The 19,774-nt window shown below is 36.9% G+C and overlaps 1 protein-coding gene across 1 annotated transcript in view; it reads right to left on the bottom strand.

The window, feature by feature from the left end:
• ELP4 (elongator acetyltransferase complex subunit 4) overlaps positions 1-19,774 on the bottom strand; it is a 242,931-nt gene that overhangs the window by 215,192 nt on the left and 7,965 nt on the right. The window contains 2 exon segments of the mRNA XM_043969894.1: positions 8,688-8,809; positions 17,797-17,832. Of these exon segments, the coding sequence (XP_043825829.1) occupies positions 8,688-8,809; positions 17,797-17,832 (158 nt within the window).

Raw genomic sequence — 19,774 nt, forward strand, 5'->3', positions numbered from 1 at the left:
GTTGAATACCCCTTGCAAAAACCTACTTGTTCTGTATTAATACCCTCATGGAGGAAGCACTCAATTCATATATAGAAGAGTAGCATAAAGATTTAAAATAGCTGAGAGAGGTGGTATATAGGATAGTAATTGCCATCAGTCACTCTTTGCACATGTGGGAGGATTAACATTCCTCCCTTTTGTAGATACCTTATATCATGATCTCTCAATGGATTTCCAATTGTATCATTTCAATTTGAAGGTGGCGGCTTTTACTGCCTTTTCATTAATGTTGTTTCTTGGATCTAGGTGTGATAGTTTAACTGTCCTTTATGGAAAAGACAGTTTGCTAAAATGGCTTTTGCAAATCTTTTCCTTTTGTTTTTCTGTTTACTGTCCTTCTATTTTCATCCTTGAATGACATTGATAAGTTATATAAACTTAGTAGGATATCTTACTGAGCTTTCTTCAAACTGGTTTTATCCTCCACTGATTCCCTCTGCTTTCTGAGATCATACTGCTTAAAACTGTCCATCATTCATCTTTGAAAGATTTGACAGATGAGTTTACAGTCTCAACCGGTGATGTCTCTCACAGACAATTCTCTCTTTGTCAAGTAAATCAGATATTTTCTGACTACGGAACTTTTTGGTCCCTTTTAGTCTCCTTGTGACAATTAACTTACATTGGTTAAATTTCTGGACAATATCATTATTGTCAGTGTGGATGCCAGTTCTTTTTGGTGTAACATACCAAATTAACTGGTACTCTTATATTTAACAGCAGAGTAAGATCAGGCCAAGGCCTAGTGACACATTGCAAATGAGGCTATAGCTAAATTGATGAAAGCTAATTCAATAACCGCCAAATGCCCCCAAATCACAACACTTTTCTCATATACTAAGGCTTCCATAATTACATCAGCACTCCCTATACATGACACATCAGGAGAAAGGTGATGATTCATGTTAAACAATGTAGAAAATAGGATGATTAAGAAAACTAATGATACTTTCACACATAAAAATTTACTCCACTCAGATAAAAAGTACCAAATGTTCTTTTTTTTAAAAAAATAGAACTAACTTCCAGGTAATCACATCTAGTTTGGAATTACTGCTGTGTTATCCTTTAGTTAATGATGATATGTAAAAATCCATACTTAACACAGACAAATTTGAGGGGGTAATTATTCAACTTGCAAAAGAATCCATAACTTTACAAAAGAACTTGCCATAGGGCTCCTTTAAGTAGCAAGCTAACATACAGCATCTAAAACAAGTCAGTTTTTCAAAAATTTATTTATATACATGGTTTTTTTTATTATTTTTGTATAAAGTAAAACACAAATAAATTTTTTTTAATTCCAGATTAATACCTTCACAGGCATTTAAAAATACTTGAAAAATCTTTAGTGATCTTTCTTCCAAGGAATTAAAAATATATCATTCATGTTTATTATCACATTTGCCCTCAAAAGACTCAGCCAGGAAAGAAAAGGTGCAGGTGTTGTCATCATTGTTTTATAGAGCAGGATTCTTAAACTTTTTCTACTCCTGACTCCTTTTCTCCTGAGAAATTTTTACATGACCCCAGATATACAGGTCCATATCCTTTTACTGTTGCCAAATTTTTCGCCATCCCCACATTCAGTTATGTGACTCCATATCAGGTGAATTCTTAGCCACAAAAATATATAATATCAATGTTTTGGAAAGAATGGCAGTGAATTTCAAAGTTTTTCATTTCATTTGCATGACATAATAGAGAAAAGGATGTTATGTGAAATTAAAGTTACATCCAGAGTCACTTGACAAAACGTGAATTTTCAGGAATGAAATGCTAGCTACCAAAGGGATCACTGAATTTTTAGCTAGAGCAGACTGCCTTTTCTACCTTGGGGATTTGTGAAAGTGAAGTTTATCCTTTTGTCTGTGATAAAACTTCACAGCCTTTCTATTTAACCTGTGACCTTTGATGGTGTGCTACCATTCTCTTTTCGTGACATCCTCTACTGCTTCATTTAATGGGATAATCACTCTTTGAGGGCTGGAGGTGCTGACTAGAAAGTATTCCCCTTTGGGTTTTTCCTGGCTGTGACTCATAATTTTAGAATCTTGATGTGTTTATTCCTTAAGAAAGAACAGAGTGCTCAGGAAGAAAACTATATTTTGAGTATAGCTAGCATATGATTTTGACTTTAACATTGATGATGAATTACTGAAACGCTGTATATTTTTTAAATCTTTTTTTTTTGGTATGTTTTCCTTGTTTGAATTCTCTTGTTGATTTTTTCCCAAAGGTATGGTAATACTAGCTATTTCATACTTATCATGGATGAGCGTTTTGTAGTTTCCAAATAAAGACAACTTTAGGTCTGGAATCCTAGAACTGATAAGATCTTAGACTACTCATTCCCTCAGGTAAACAGAAGAGTAAGTATGGTATGATGAAAAGAACACTAGATGAGGAATCAGGAGACCATTGTACAAATCCAAATCTGCCATTCACGAGGCTGGGTGACCTTAGGCTAGTAACCTAACTCCTTTAGGCTTTGCTCTTCTCATCTGGGAAACAAGGGAGTTAGAAGAGATGATTGGACTAATGATCTCTAAAGTCCCTTTCAGCTCTAAAACTCTGATTCAAGCATTATTTCAGTCAAAGCTTTTCTCTAAAATGTGGGTCATATGTTTGCCTTTGTTTTACTGACAATCCTCTGAATGCCAAGTATATTGCAAAAGCAACGGCAGAAATCTTATCCCTCCCCCTTCTAAAGAGTAGACAGTTACAGAATGGATTCCCCCCCTCCCCCCCCCTACAGTTCCCTATCATGGCTGTGTTTATAGTTCATGCTGTATTTCTTTACTGGCAAATTAGGCACATGTCATCTTACAAACTTGGCCAAGAATGTAGGTCAGTGGAAACAGTGCTTTTCCTTAGACTTCAGTTGCCAATGAACTTCAACACTGTGGCTGCCACAGAAGGGTTCGGAATTTTAAATAAGCTCTCTCACAAGTGGCCTAAAAACAAGAATAACACACCAGGGTCAAACAGCCAGTTTCCGGAACTGGCTCAACAAGTGCTGTAAACATGGAAAAGTGTAAAGGCTGTCTCGGGCTCTCTGGCCCCTACTTGATGTCAGATGCTGGAATGGAGGACAGTCTTCTTACCCCCTCAGTCTTTGATCAGCCCTTCTTTGAAGTGCCCTGAAACAAGCTGAGAAAGAGGCTACATATGCACTAGGTAATCTTACTGAATGGATTCTGATCACAGGATGTACATGAAGAAAAACTGCCGCAGTCTCCACAAATAGTAAGAATCACCAAAGGTTTCTAAAGTCGGCTTCTACAGTTTCAAAAAGCTGGAAAAGATAGGAAAAATCCTAGCTCTTGGTATAACAGAGTTTAGCTGGCTGCAGATAATGCTTGAGTAACAAAGGAGAAGTCATCAGGTGGCACGATGCAAGGAAAGATGGCTCTACAGTGGCAAGTCTAAGTCTGGTAACGGGCAGACTACCCTGCTCCCCAGCACCATCAGCCTGGCTCCTGCCTCAACACTGCAGCCAGGCTGGCTCACTGGCTGGACCCCCATCAAGAAGCATTTATTAAGGACTTCCTGTACTATGCTTCCTGGTACTGTGCTAAAATGAAAAGCAGAAACAGATGCTGTCCTCAGGGTTCTTACATTCTAATGGGGCAGATGGCGTGGAATAAGTAAGTATACACTACACACATACAGCTTCTATACAAAGCAACGTTAGAACACAAAATTCTCCTAAGAGCTGGAAGGCTGGGAAAGGCTTTTGGCCTTTGAGCTGAATCTGGAATGACAACAGGAGAGGAAGGAGAGCATTTCCATTGGGGGGAGAGCCAGTGTGAAGATCCAGATGGGCACAGGAGATGGAGCACTGTGTTTATGGAACAACAGGGAAGCCAGGATGCTGCAGTGTATGAAGAGGGACACATTCCCTGTTCACCTCTATTTGCTGGTATCCTGATCTTCCTTCGAGGCTTGGCTCAGGTACGATCTCTGTCTGAATCACTGTGGTTATGGGTATTCTCTCCCTGCAAAAATTATCTGATGACATGTTTTATCCCCTGAGTAGAACAGAACCACCTTGAGGGCAGGGACTTTTTTCCCCTCTTATTTTTGTTTTTGTCCAAAACTTACCAATGGCCCGTGTACAAAGTCTCTTGAAAGGTATTGTTGAGAGAAATTATACTTTCAATATGCTAAAACACTAAATGTCTTAATGGCCCTGTAAAACTTTTGGTATTTTATAAATTTTATTTCATTTGACTATTAACTTTTATAAAGGATTCCAAATTAAGTTTGGTAAATGTAGTGAACATTCAATAACTGCAAGAGAATATCTATTTACAGATCAGAATATGTAACATATATTGTGTGACTCCTGGAAGAATGTATTATTAATGTATCATAAGTTCTGATTTTTTATATTAAAGATATAAAATTCTGTTATAACTGACATTAAACTTCAAATGTTTATTTAACATTTTCTTTGATTCTGAAGAACACTACAAAGAAAGGAAGCATCCATTTAACAATCAAGTTATACTTGCAGCATGACTTTTGGCAAGCATATAGTTCATGTCTACATTTTTGAAATGCAGTTTCAAATCACTTAAAGTCATGCTAGCCCCCTACTTTGATTTAATCATATTTTAAATTAGATTTTGCATAATTAATAAAACGCGAAATATGGCAGCATAGGCATCAGAAAAATAATTCCCATTCTCCCCCACCACCACCCCCCCAAAAAAATTTAGATATGTTTTTGGTTAAATTTGGTCAAATTTATTTTGATGAGCCATTATTAACAATATAATAAATTTATTTTCAATACCAATCGCAGGTATAATCTGAAATAATATGACTATCCCTTTAATTGTTCAGTGGATTTGTTTTTTCCCATTTGGCTAATTACATTTTTTAAGGAATTTTTTTCTTCAGTCAATTTTTGTGCTTCCTTTTCTTTTTCTTTTCTTTTTTTTTTTTTTTTTGGTGAGGCAACTGGGGTTAAGTGACTTGCCCAAGGTCACACAGCTAGTAAGTGTTAAGTGTCTGAAGCCAGATTTGAACTCAGGTCCTCCTGAATCCAGGGCTGGTGCTCTATCTACTGCACCACCTAGCTGCCCCTGTTGACTCTCTTTTTATAATTTTCTTACATAACTCATTTCTTTTCCCATGTTTTTCTTCTCTCTCTCTTATTTGATTTTTAAAATTCTTTTTGAGCTCTTCCAAGGTTTTTTAGTCTTGAGACCAATTCATCTTCTTCTCTGAGGCTTCGCATGTAGGCATTTTGACGGTGCTATCCTCATCTGAGTTTGTTTTGGTCTTCCCTGTCATCATAGAAGCTCTCTATGGTAAGGGTTCTTTTCTGTTTCTTACTCATATTTTAGCGTATTTTGTGACTTTTAAAGTTGAGCTCTGTTCTTGGGGCACAGGGGTCACTGGTGCAGCTTCTTGTGCTAGGGGCCAGGGGCCTAATCAATGGCTTTCTGCTCTGAGGTCTCATTGCTCTAGGCTTTCTCTCTGCCCTGGGATGGCTTGACCTAGTCATGTCTGTCTAGTGGGAGGTTCTCTAGCTGGCAGTTTGCCCTTTCAGCAGGGGTTGGGGTGTGGGGGTTTACAACTGGCCAGCTGCACCATCAGTCTGCCGAGTCAGGCCTGAGGGGCCTCAGCTGCTGATCTGTGTTGTGGCAAAGAGCATCTTGCTAATTTGTCCAGATACCCTCCACACTGTGCTGAGCTGTGTTGCACTGTGTTCTCCTTTCACCCAAGTGAGACAAACCCTTTCTGAAGTCTTTATAAATTATCTCAAGGTGGAAGCTTGTTTCTCTTGGTGTTTTTGTAGGTTCTGAAGCTCCAGAATCCATTTAGAGGCTTGATTTAATGTTGTTTCTGAGGAAAACTCAGTAGAGCTCAGGTAACTTCCTGGTTTTTCTCTGAAATCTTGGCTTCACCCCTTATTATGTCCTGTCCACTTAATTGTGCAAATCATTAAACTTTCCATTAAAAACATACATACTCCAAGAAGTAATGAATGATCCTGGTATGTTTATTCTACTACTATAGTAGCAAATTATTGGGAAAAGGGGTGAAAAAGTTCTTATTCTTGTTTTGACTCACAAAGAAGTTCATTTTACTGTTATATCATTTGTTGATTAATGAAATAAGAATTTCCACAATGACACGTTTGAAAGTATTCCGAAAGATGCGAGTAGTTTTTACCTTTTCTTTGAGGCCCAGCCTTGTAGCTCCATTCCCATGAATGGTTACTATGATATACACACTTAAGAGGCCCAGAAGTATTCTTTTAGATAAAAGTGTATTAACTGAAAAAAAAGTGTTCAGCATATGTGTCTAAAATGCTTTTTAAAAACATCGTGTATATTCTTCCATAGGATTTTCTACAGGGGTGTAATTTTTCAGTGTAACATCTTAATGCTGACTTCCTGAAGGAGCTTTGACTACAATAGGCATGAATATGTTTTCAAAGGATGATGGATAAATTGCTGGGTGGTAATAAAATATATCTTAGGCAGCTGATGGGGCTTTTTATCCTCTACTTGTCTTTTAGTTATACACAGTTTTAAGATAATTATGGTCTATAAGATTGTCTTTTCCCCTTCCTTGTATCAGCAATATTTGTCTTGGTTATAGGTTCAAGAAACTCCCAATCATATATCATAAAATTAAAGTAGAGCAATTACTGGATTTCATCATTGTACTATATTTGTAAACACTGCTAATGCCTCTGTTTTGGTCATTTCTAAATTTCTAAATATGAAAATGTTGGCTATAATGACACTAATATTTTATGAAAGCTGGGTTATTAACATAATATAGTTTTCTTGGTATAAAATTGTCAAGATACCTACAGCTGTTAGGTTTCATCAAAATGACAGCTTTACTAAAGATCAAAGCATTACGGATTTAGACCTGCAAGGGCCATTGGAGGCCACCTAATCAAGCCTCTTTTTGTCTTCTAACAGATGATTAAACCAAGGGCCAGCAATGTTAAGTGACTGGCCCAAGGTGATTCAGGTAGTGAGCTTCAGAGGTGGGCCACAAAGGTTATGCTTCCTCTTCTAGAAGAGATCTTTATCTTATCTCCATTCCAAATCACATATCACCTCCTAAAACATTTAAGAACTTTAGGTGGGATAGTTCTTTTTTCCTTATTCAATAAAAAGTGAAGCCCTGAATTTTACTGGCAACTGATAACGTGGTACTGATATAGTATAGCAGTACTGATATAGCATCCTCATCCAAAACATGTTTTTAAGAAATCAAAAAATGTAAATGTTGTCCACATAAGATTGAAAATTACCTATTAGTAAAAATATGGGTCTAGTGAGCCAAAAGTCATATACTTTCAATATAAGAACTTTACAGAGAATAAGACAGCAATATGATTTTAAAATTATTTAAAATAGTAGGCACATACACAGAAACTTTCAATATTGATTTAATAATTCAAATTAAATTTAAATTTAAGTGGATGTAAATAAAAGAAAATAATTATATACCCAGTCAAAAGAGGCAATTTGGTATAGTAGGTTAAAGGCCCATCTCGGTCTCTGATGCGTGGTGGCTATGTGATTTTGGCCCAATAGATTAACCTCTCCAGGCCCCAGGCAACACTAAGTCTATAAGCTGTGGAATAGCTGAAGATAGGCATAGGTGTCATAAAAGGAGTTTCTTCACAAGAAGTTGCTTACCAGTGATATCAGGTTAAAAAAAAAGTCAAAAGGGATTTTGTTTTTTGGCAATGCCCCAATTATCAGTGTTTGCATCCACAAAAGGTCAAGTTTACCTTTCAAATCATTAGAAAACTTAGTGACACCAAGTACATCTTTGACACATATAAAATTGTCATGTGAATGAAATTCTCTAATTAAATATGAACATTCCCCAAGCTGTATGTTGTAACCAGAACAAATAAAAACTTCTAGCTGCTACAGGGTATCTTTATGTTATATAAAGAAAAGCAACTCTTCGGGACTGTTAGGTTTTCATGGCAGCGATTATATCATGTCATCAGGAATACATTCTAAGTGCACAAGAAAAAACATAATGGACATAATGACGGTAGAACATGTTCTTAATCAAAAGAAATCTATGTTAGTCCAAGTAAAAGGATTCTCAGTGATAAAATAAGCGGTCTACAACATGAATGTTGGTGTATAAGTTAGTAAATTTCTGAATACTTTAAATGTAAGCTCTGCTCTTGAAAGGTAAAGAAGGTCTGATTAAAATTTTATGAGATTGGTTCAATTACTGCAGTATTGAGGAAAATTATAAAGATGTCAAAAATATGAGTGAAACTGAGAAAGGAATAATAGAATACAAAAAAGAAAAGGTTAGAAAAGTTAAGCCAATAAAATGTTTTGGAGTCCCTAACTTGTGCTCAATATGATTTTTTATGAAAAAATCTCCAAGGGTATTAAACATAGATTTTTTTTTAAAGTGGTATTCAGAGGATAATGGTCACAGAATCAGACTGACCACTAACTCAGTGTAATCTTGACAATTTACTAATTTTCCTCAATTTTCTACTCCTAGTAGTTCTAAAGCTAGACTGAACTGTGAAGGGTTAGTGTTAAAAATTAATATGCTCAAAGACATTTGTGCATATATAATCTTTATAATTTCATGCATTAAAGAAGTATTTCCCATACCTGTACAATATCATCAGGGTCTTCTTTAGCAGAGGCAACCAACAGAGTATGCCCACAGACTATTCCCTCAGCCAAGAAATACTTGAAGAGCAAATTGGAATAAATATTATATTTATCCTCCTCTGTAAAATAAACAAATGAATAATTTTAGAACATGTAGCATTTTATATGCATATATTATGAAGTAGGTATTGTACCTTTCAATCAAAATCTTGAAAAAAATATATAATATACATATAGTTATCTAAATTTCTCCTTCAGCATATAAAATAATTAAAAAACAATAACTCTTTTTAACTAGCATTTATTAAATACCTACTATGGTGGCAGCTAGGTGGCGCAGTGGATAAAGCACCAGCCCTGGAGTCAGGAGTACCTGAGTTCAAATCTGGCCTCAGACACTTAACACTTACTAGCTGTGTGACTATGGGCAAGTCACTTAACCCCAATTGCCTCACTAAAAACAAAACAAAACAAAAACAAAAAAACCCCTACTATATACCTGGAGATGCTAATTTAAAAATTAAACAATCTCTGTCATCAAAGAATTCACATTCTACTTTGGGAAAAGCTCAGATATTTCCCATTAGTTTGTGAGCTTTTGGGGGGCAAAGAGTGCCTTCAGATTCCTTTTTTATCTCTAGCTTTAGCACAGCACCTGGCTCACAGTAGGGTTTTTTGCATTTTTGTTTTTGTTTTTGCCGGGCAATGAGAGTTAAATGACTTGCCCAGGGTCACACAGCTAGTAAGTGTTAAGTGTCTGAGGCCGGATTTGAACTCAGGTCCTCCTGAATCCCGGGCCTGTGCTTTATCCACTGAGCCACCTACCTGCCCCCTATGGTAACTTAATAAGTGCTTATTGACTGACTACTGAATATATGAAGATAAATACAAAATATTTACTATTTTTTGCACAGCACCATTATTTCTTAAGTCTAAAATAGAAGGTTTAGTTCCTCAGTCTTACAATGATATAATGAATGAATTTAGGGCTTGGAATCAAGTCTAACCCTCTGATTTTACAAATGAGGAAAATGAGGCCCAGAGAAATGAAGAGACTTTCCCAAGGTCACACAAGAAGTCATGGCATTGCTAGGACCTGGACAATGGTCCTTCAACTCCAAATCCTACAGGAATTGGCATGGATGATTCAGTTGGTACTGAGCACATTTTGTTTTGTTTTTCTCATTTTGTTTTGTTTTTCTATCTCTTCCTTTTTATTTATCACACCCTTTGTTTCCCCATAGGATCTTGTTTTGTTTTTGTGGGGCAATGAGGGTTAAGTGACTTGCCCAGGGTCACACAGCTAGTAAGTGTCAAGTGTCTGGGGCCAGATTTGAACTCAGGTCCTCCTGAATCCAGGGCCTGTGCCACCTAGCTGCCCCACCCCCCATAGGATCTTGATGGTCAAATGAAAAGATATTAAATCCTTGCCAACTAAGAGCAAAGGGATCCCCTTTCCTTAACCTACCAAGTAGAGGTAATATGTTTGGCAGGATGACAAACGTGGGGTAAAGGTTTCTTTCCATTGTCTGATTGATTCCCAAAGGGTATTTTTGGCATTTGAATACAATCCTTGATTCGATATATTCTGAAGTAGAAAAGTCACAGGTTAAAGGAGTCTCTTTAATTGCCTGGGACCTGATGCTTAAGACTCTACTAAACCTTTCCTCTCCCCCACCTCAAATCCTGAAAGCATTTAGAAACAAGTTTTAAAGACGCCTTCTCAATAGGTTCTAATGTCCTTACACTTCTCCCTGAAACAAACGTCCGTCCTTTTCAACATGATGCAGAATGGGTTAGTGGATAGAGGAACAGTGTTAGAGTGAGGAAGAGTTGGATTTAAATTCTGTTTCTGAAAAATTTGAGCTGTGGGATTATCAACAAGTCTTTAAAATTTTTGGTATCCCAAATAACTGAGGCCATTAAGGTACAGATGAGTTGCAAATCTGCCTTGATAGAAGGCAGTCTCACACAAAAGAGTTCCTTACACTGGTGAAATCAAAAGTCTGTACCCAAGACCAAATCAACACCTTTCTAATATGTTCTGTGGACGTAAGTCATATTTCCAAAGGGAAATAAAGGCACATGGTGAGTGGGAGTGTGCTAGGACACATCAGTGAAGAGGTGCGCAGAAGCAGAGATGTGTACGTGACTGGAAAAGGAGGTGGGCCAGTACTGTGTCCGGGGAAGCTGGCTGGAGAACAGTCCCAATTATCCGGCAGTAATTAAAGGACAAATTAAGTGATGTGGAGGAAGGCCTCTGGTACCTTGTGTGACCCCTCCCTGGAGGAGCTATGGGAGAACATGCTCACAGGGTGAGCTGGAGAATGCCATGAGGCCTAGGTCCAGCCAGGGAGGCCCTTGTCACTATGTCCATATAGTTCCCTTTCCAATACTTTTTTTCTTTTCTTTTTTTTTTTTTTGGTGGGGCAATGAGGGTTAAGTGACTTGCCACCTAGCTGCCTTCTTCAATCTTTTTTAAACTAATTTATACCACCCCTGTATTTATTAATCTACTTCCTTTCTAGGGGCAGCTAGGTGGTGCAGTGGATAGAGCACTGGCCCTGGAGTCAGGAGGACCTGAGTTCAAATCTGGCCTCAGACACTTAACACTTACTAGCTGTGTGACCTTGGGTAAGTCACTTAACCCCAACTGCCTCACCAAAAAAAAAAATCTACTTCCTTGGTGCCACCAGTGTGGGTAGTCTGTGCACAGATACAGATGACAATTCTTCTATCCCTAGGGTGATGTAAAATTGGTGACAATATGGATGAGTGAAGAGTCCAGCAGCTCTTCAAGTCAGGAGAGAATGGAGTTTGAACATGGCTTCTGGCACCTACTAGCTGGGCAACCCTGGGCAAGTCACTTGACTGTGCCACAGTTTCCTCATCGATAGGACATAAACATAATCATAGCACTTCCTTTACAGGGCAGTGGTGAGGGTCAGGTGAGCTACAGGATGTAAAATGTTCTGCAAACGTTAAAAGGGGTGTGTGTGTGTGTGTGTGTGTGTGGTGTCAGTGCACTCTCCCTCACCCCAAATCCAAACATCTCCCTGGGGGCGAATGGAAGCTTCTTGAGGGCCAGGATTGTTTGGCTTTTATTTTTGTATCCACAGCACCTAGAGCTGTGCCTTGAACACAGCAGGCGAAATAAATACTTATTGAATGGAATTACATCTTAATTTTCTCTGATGGACAACATTCATTGCACTTGTGACCACCCCTGTGATGCTAAGTGTCTGAGTTTAGCCGGGACGGTACTTAGAAGGTATATGGTCTGTGCTGGTGCTACCCTCAGAGCCTTTCTGAAAGGTTTATGCACCATTCACGTAAGTTTCAAGCCAGGCTCACTGCTAAGGCATCTCACCACTGATGTGGCATCTTTATGTACCTATAGGATTAGAGTATCCTATAACTACAGACATTAAGGATAAGACACAGATTTGTTTTAGAACTTTAGCCCTGCATTCTCTTCTGAAGAATATTTTTAAAAAATCATTAAGTGATCTCATTTCTCAGACAATTGTGACCATAAAGACATAGTTCACAAAAAAAAAAATTACAAAATCTGTGCAGGCCTGTCTGATCCCTTTTCATATTAATGAAGGATGCTTTTGATGACCGTATAGACCTTAAAACAAAGAGTGTGGAGGACGGAAAAGAAAGCATTTATGCATGGCCCACTATGTGCCATGCATTGTACCAAATGCTTTTACCAATATAACTTTATTTGATCCTCACAAGAGCCTTGGGAGGAGGTGCTGTTACTATTCCCATTTTATGGTTGAGAAAACTGAGGCAAACAGAGGTTAAGTGACTTTCTCCCACAGGCCCAGTGCCCTATCAAGTACCAACTCCTCTGTGTGGCATATAAAGCCCCTCGCCACCTGGCTGCAGCCCGCCTCTTCAGACAGAAGGAGATTGCTCCTAAATAGGACTGTTCATAGATTCTTATTAAAGAGGCAAATAAGGGAGATGGAAGAGTTGTTTTTTTCATGCATTTGAAGGCAGTAAGAAACATCATTTTATGGGACATTTGGTAATCTCATATTGCAGTACTCATGGTAAATATTTGAAAAACAGTGCCATGAAAATAAATGCAGCTTATGTGCCAGTAACTGTTGTAGAAGATGAAGAAGAAGAGAAATTCAATACGGAACCCAATAGGAACTTTCAAATTAAATCAATGTATACTTTAGTACTTAGTGCCTATAATGCAAAGGTAGGCAGGGGAAGATGCAAGATTTTTTTTTTTTTAGTGAGGCAATTGGGGTTAAGTGACTTGCCCAGGGTCACACAGCTAGTAAGTGTTAAGTGTCTGAGGCAGGATTTGAACTCAGGTACTCCTGATTAGAGGGCCGGTGCTCTATCCACTGTGCCATCTAGCTGCCCCGATGCAAGATTTAAAAAAAGATATATGGTTCAAGATTAAGGAATGTGAGAGGCTAAAGACTTGTGGATTATATATCCATGAATACTTTCTTTGAGAAAATAATCAAAAGGCATAAGGCATGGTAAATACCAAATAACACCCCAAAATGGAACATTACATTTTTAAAAAGAAATTATTTATATCAATTAGACAACTAGTTGTTAAATATCTACAGTGAGCCAGGAACTGTATTATGTCCTGGGATACAAAGACAAAAACAAAGCTTTTCTTTTCACCAAGAAGCTCATATTCTATTGGAATATAATGAAACTCTACCAATATGTCATTTTTGAAGCTCCTATCTATAAATTAGACTAATGACATATTAGAACAGAAATAAAAATTAGTATACAGTTGTGTTCAATTAAAACAATGCTATGCTGACCTACTTAAATGAGTTACTGATGCTGAAAATGGAGAAATTGATAAAGGAAAAGACATCACCATCAACCATAATAATTTCAAACAAAAGTTTAAACAATATAAATAAAATGCCAAAATGAGACCAAAGGAGTCTAAAAATCATCTTATATTGCAAGCACTTCACCTTCTTGATAAGCAGAGAGGTCAGAGAAACCAGTTCAGAATATAAATACATTTGGAAAATCTTAGTTAGAAAAAAAAAAAAAGATGGTAAAAAAAAATTATCAGCAGGAAAGTCTCTAAAATAGTGGAAAGGAATGGAAAGAAAAAACATTTAAAGAAAGCTGGCAAAATCCCCAAATAAAGGAAAGGCTTACCAAGGACATAAAAAGATGAAAATGGAAGAAATGTAACATTACTTTAAGAAAGATCTTCAAAGATCATTATAACAAATTCTTGTCACTATCGAGGTCAACAGAGCCATCATCCTTGGATTCTAACAAAAGAGCATTTGCACTCTTTGCTGTTTGGATGGAATGTCTCTGGTCAAAACCCCTGGAACATTGTTGATCTTGTGTCATCTTAAAAGCTAAAAAGAAAAGGTCCTCGTGAAGAGCTGGATGGGAGATGACTGAAAAAGCATGTGCCTTGGGTGCTTTGGGTGCGGGACGCAGCCAGGTATAGCAGAATTTGGGGCGTGGAGTCAGGACAACCTGAATCCAAATCCTGCTTCAGTCACAACCTATGTGACAATGGCAAGGAAATTCACCTCTCCCAGGCTGACTTTCGTCATCTATAAAATTGGACTTGATATTTTCCAAGGTCCCTTCCAGCTTTCAATCTCTTTAAAAAGAAAAGGTAGAAACGGCACCAGAGAGAACAATATGTGAAAAGCAGATGGAGAAGACCAAGTGTACACAGACCATGTTTATGCTGAAAGTGACATAATTATGAGGGGGTAGGTGGAACAAATCTTAAGGTATCTAAAGAAGGAGAGATACTAAAGGCATAGAAAAAACATAAGATCATATTATTACCAAATAAACAGGTTTTCCCATATATGTATATAATTTTAAAAATACATACAAATTGAGGATGGATAATGAGTGTATTAGAAGGGAAGAGGTAATCTTTCTGAAGTAATATATATAGAAGACCACACCATACCACTGAATGAAAGATCTCTAGAATAGGATAATCATCCCTATACCCTGACAGATTTCAAATCCACTTATCTAGCCCTAAACTCTACTGACTCCAGTCTTGCATCTCCAACTGCCTATTAAACATCTCAAACTGGATGTCCTACAGACATCTAAAACTCAATATATCCAAAACTGACCCTTCCCGCTTCCTCCAAACTTCCCTATTACTGTTGAGGGAATGACCAAACTCCCAAGACCCCACGCTTGAAATCTAGGTACCATCCTCCACAGCTCACTCTCTCTCACTGCCCATCATCTCACCCAATATACTTCCTTCTCTCCTCTGGTCCTGCTAACACACTGGTGCAGGCCCTCACATCCTCATGCCTGGACTACTGCCATAGCCTTCTAGTTGTTCTGCCTGCCACAAGGCTCTTCCCACTCTAATTCATGCTCTGTGTAGATCTTCCTAAAGTGTAGGAATGGCCATGTCAGCTCTGTACTCAAACTCCAATGGCTCCCTATCACCTCTAGGACCAAATGTAAAATTCTCTATTTTGAGTTCAAAACCCTTCATGACTTATTCTGGGTTTTCACTGGTTGGCCACCATGTCTAAAAAGCTTGCTTTCCCTTTGCATCCTGGCTTCCTACAAGTTTAAGCTAAAATCCTTTCTAATGGAAGCCTTTCCCAATTTCTCTTTCTTCTACCTCCTCCCCTACCCCCCACCATTTCCTTTCCTTGGTTTATGATTTCCTGTTTATCTTGTATATAGCTTGTTTGTACACAGATTGTGAGCTGTTTTTTTAACTTCCTTTGTATCCCTAACACAGTACAGTATATGGCATATAGTAGGCAATTAGTTAATGTTCACTGATTGACTAACAAGATTCTATTTTACTGTTTGATGAAAAATCAAGCATTTTGATAATACTCATTATAACCTTAAATGCTCACCTCCATGAATATTTAAAAATTATAAAAGATTCTTTGAAGGAATTAACAATAGGGTTAAACTCGCTTGACAATCCTGTGATAATTAATATCAAGAGGAAGAAAAAAGGGAAACGTTTCCTTTCCAGTGGTGTCCAACATTGCTATGAAAGAGATTCAGTAGAGTTCAAGTAGAAGTAGGTTTTCCCTTTGGATGCTGGATGTTCTGTTTGTTGACAAAATTGTGTTCATCACACCAAGCCCACAAATATCGCAAAGCCTTCTGGATGAGAGTCACAATCACTCACAACAGTTTGTTCTAACTCTTGCCTAGGAAAAACCAAGTGGATGAAGGTTGCCTATTATTTAGACGATTATATGCAGTAGAATGTACAACCTATAGAACTCACCCATTAGTATATGCTTATCTTCAACAGACACTGAAAATGAACACTGAAGGAGCCCTTTTAGGGGATTAGATTAAAATAAGACAAGGACAAATACAAAAGATTAGCATAGATTTGTAAGAATAGCATCTGGAAGCCCAGAAAAGGCTGGTTTGTGAAAAAGCTAAAAGCAACAATCAGGGGTTTTTTTTTAAGCTACATTTGTCATTGTGAAGCATGCACTGAAATCCAGAACACTATAGGACCACCGCAAAGATCCATAGTTATTCAAGTGAAAATAGCTAGTAATCTATAAATCAAAACCCAAGTCACAGGAAAATACACATGGTCCAGACTATTATCCTGCATTGGGACCTCACCCTCTTTGTTGGACAGGTACTGTGGGTGGAAAAAGTGCAAGACCCAGAACTGAACAAGAACAAAGTAGAATGGTTTTCTACTTTCAATGATCCCAAATGGTGTCCTGCCACCAAAATACTTATTTTAAAACAATATTCTCCTGATGGTGGCCCAAAATGATTTCAAAAGAATCAAAACTGTAGGTGACTCAAAAGGCAATGGAAAATGCATATGGGTGGACTTGGCTTCTTGTTTGCAAGAAGTAATGCAGAAGACATAACTTAGGACATGCATGATCAGAAAAAGAGATAAGCCAGTCACACAGCAAGAGGGGACTGTCCAAGTGTTGGACTGGTCATCACAAAATATGAAACGATCAAGAATGGATCTGGCACAGCTTCTCTATGGAGGAGCTAGGGAAAGATAGAACAAGTGGATCTGCACCATTGAAGCTCATGTCTTCACTGATAAAATCACAGATTCACTGAAGTACAGAAGGATATCTGATATAAAGAAAAACAAGAAGGAAGGAATAAATTGGCTTGCTATTTGGCAAACAGTATAATCTTAACTGATGACACAGAGAAGGCAAACATATTCAAGTCCAATTTTAGTTCCATTCATCAACACAATAAAATTCCCAGAAAATCAATGTTTTCCATGCTTCAAACATGTATTCAAACAAACAATGGCTGTCCCTGTGCTAGGAATGATGTAAAAACATTTCCTGCAATGTATGAAAGTACAGAATGGGTGGTCAAAGTTCTATGTATACAATTATAAAAGAAGTCAGGTCTTAAGTGATAGACTTGTTGATAAAAGACTAATGCAATATAATTGATGAATTTCCATATTATTCTTCTAACTCTTTGAACAGTTAGCAGAAGACAAAATAATAATGTCTAAAACTGGATTCTTCAAATCAAAATTAATCCAATCAGTTACCTTCTAAATTTCGTCACATTACATATCTTAAAATTTTAAACATGATTTTAATATTAAAATGATTAAATATTAATGAATAATGATCCAAATTATTAATTATTTGATATTGATATTAAAGTCTAATTGATTTTTAAACTAATTCAAACTATTTTAGAGTGAATTGTAATACATATTTTTTAAAGTTCACTGATCAAAGTCAGAGCTTTACATTTTGACATAACTGTCTAATCACTTTAGGTTGATACTTCAAATTAATTGAATATTGAGCACCCATTTATATTCAAGGTACTGTATAAGTTAAAAGATGAGTAAGATGCGGTTCCTTTTCTAATGAAACTTGGATAAGTACACAAATAATATTGTGTACCTTAAGGCAATTCTTCATGTCTGATTTTATTTTGTCTTATCAGCCGTTTAAGAAAAATTCTAGAAAAGTCTTTAACAAAAGGATTTAGTTTTTTTCCAAGGGAAATATTTTTTAAATTATACACAACAGAGTGATGGGAAGTGGCACAATTCAATCACATATTCTATACGAACCGATTAGGAGCAGTGTTCCAACAGCTAAACCACCACCTGGAAACAAACAAAAAAAAGAAAATTAATCTACCTTTTTCATATTACCTTTCATGTGCAAGTAAGAGTTTATCAAGGACAGGTGATACAATAAATCTAAAACTGGTTGTGAACAACATTTTAATTACCTTTGTGATACTTTTATTCAATGCACTATTATGAAATAATTACATATTATATGTAATTACACACTACACATTACAATTACTTTCATAATATCCTGTACTATCCTCCTTTCTTCAGCAATGGGACCACGCTGTGATCAACATAACTGTAGTTAAGCATTCCAATAATGTTATATTTAGCATTAGTTAATAAATTAACTCGGTAGCCAAGACTTAAATGTGAACAGTACTGCAACAGTGACATCAGTATACTTAGTAAAGAAAGGTTATTAGGACAGAAATTCCACTTTGATATGTAGTCTCACATGTAACAAGCTTCAATGAAAGGAATAATTAAAAATAATTATCTATTTTTTTCTGTTTAGAGACAATTTTAAACAGACTAAAAACTAAATATTAAGGTACTTAGGTACATTTAACATTAATTTCATCCATAGTACAATGATAAAATCCCAACAATTTAATTAAAAGTTGATGGGAAAATTTTATTTTAAAACACAAAGGGCAGGGGCAGCTAAGTGGTGCAGCAGATTGAGAACTAGCCCTGGAGTCAGGAAGACCCAAGTTCAAATCCAGCCTCAGATACTTACTAGCTGTGTGACCTTAGGCAAGTCACTTAACCACAACTGCCTTTAAACAAAAAAGGAAAACAAAAAAAATCCACAAAGGACAAAACACTAATAACTACAAGTAATGACTAATATTTATAAAGAGATTTGCCTAAAGCCACAGGTAATAAAAAACAAAGCTAAGATTCAAACTCCATTCTTATGACTAACCACAGTGCTTTCATATAACTTCAGAAGCTATGCCAACTTTTTCATTATCTGCTGGACACAAAAGCTATGACAACAATAGTTGACAGAATTAACAGGAATTATTTTCCTCTCAAAGTTAAAATAACTGCAAGCATTACACAAGTCACCTGAAAGCAGTTTTGTGAAGTTAATATTTTTACTATTTAAGGTATTATGTTAAAACTTTGCAAGGTAAATTAAGTTATGATTTTTCACTATCACTTCACTTCCAGTGGAATAATCATGGCTTGGTAATATACCTGACTTTGAGACAGAACATTTAAGTTAAATTAACTAGGAATGGTGAAATAGAAATTACTACTAGACTGCCAAAAAGAGCATATATATTACAGGAAAAAGGAGGGAGAAACAGAAGCAGAAGACTGTTGTTCTGAGGTATCAGGACATTTATTTTTCTTTTTTCTTTTCTTTTTTTTTTTTTTTTTTGGTGTGACAATTGGGGTTAAGTTGCCCAGGGTCACACAGCTAGTAAGTGTTAAGGGTCTGAGGCTGAATTTGAACTCAAGTCCTCCTGACTCCAGGACTGGTGCTCTATCCACTGAGCCACCTAGCTGCCATGTCTGGACATTTCTTAAAGGCATTTTACATAATCATCCTAATTTAAATACATCCTTCTTCCTGTTCTTTAGTTTTGAGGGTTTTTTTATGTTTACCTGGTTTAGTTATTAAGCCAAATGTATACTTTTTTCTCCTTTAGAATTGGCAACCTCCTTTGTAATAGCATTTAAACTATGACAAGGTACAAGTGGCAAAAATCCTTTTAACTATTGCTTAAAGAGGCAGCAATGTGGCACAGAGGACAGAGTATTGGGCCTGGAATCGGGAAGGTTCAAATCCGACCTCAGACACTTAACACTTACTAGCTGTGTGACTCTGGACAAGTCACTTACCTGTTTGCCTCAGTTTCCTCATTTGTAAAATGAGCTGGACAAGGAAATGACAAACCACTCCAGTATCTTTGTCAAGAAAACCCCAAATGGGGTCACAGAGAATCAGACA

This window comes from Dromiciops gliroides, chromosome 6 (genome assembly GCF_019393635.1).
Source record: "Dromiciops gliroides isolate mDroGli1 chromosome 6, mDroGli1.pri, whole genome shotgun sequence".
NCBI classification, from domain to species: Eukaryota; Metazoa; Chordata; class Mammalia; order Microbiotheria; family Microbiotheriidae; genus Dromiciops; species Dromiciops gliroides.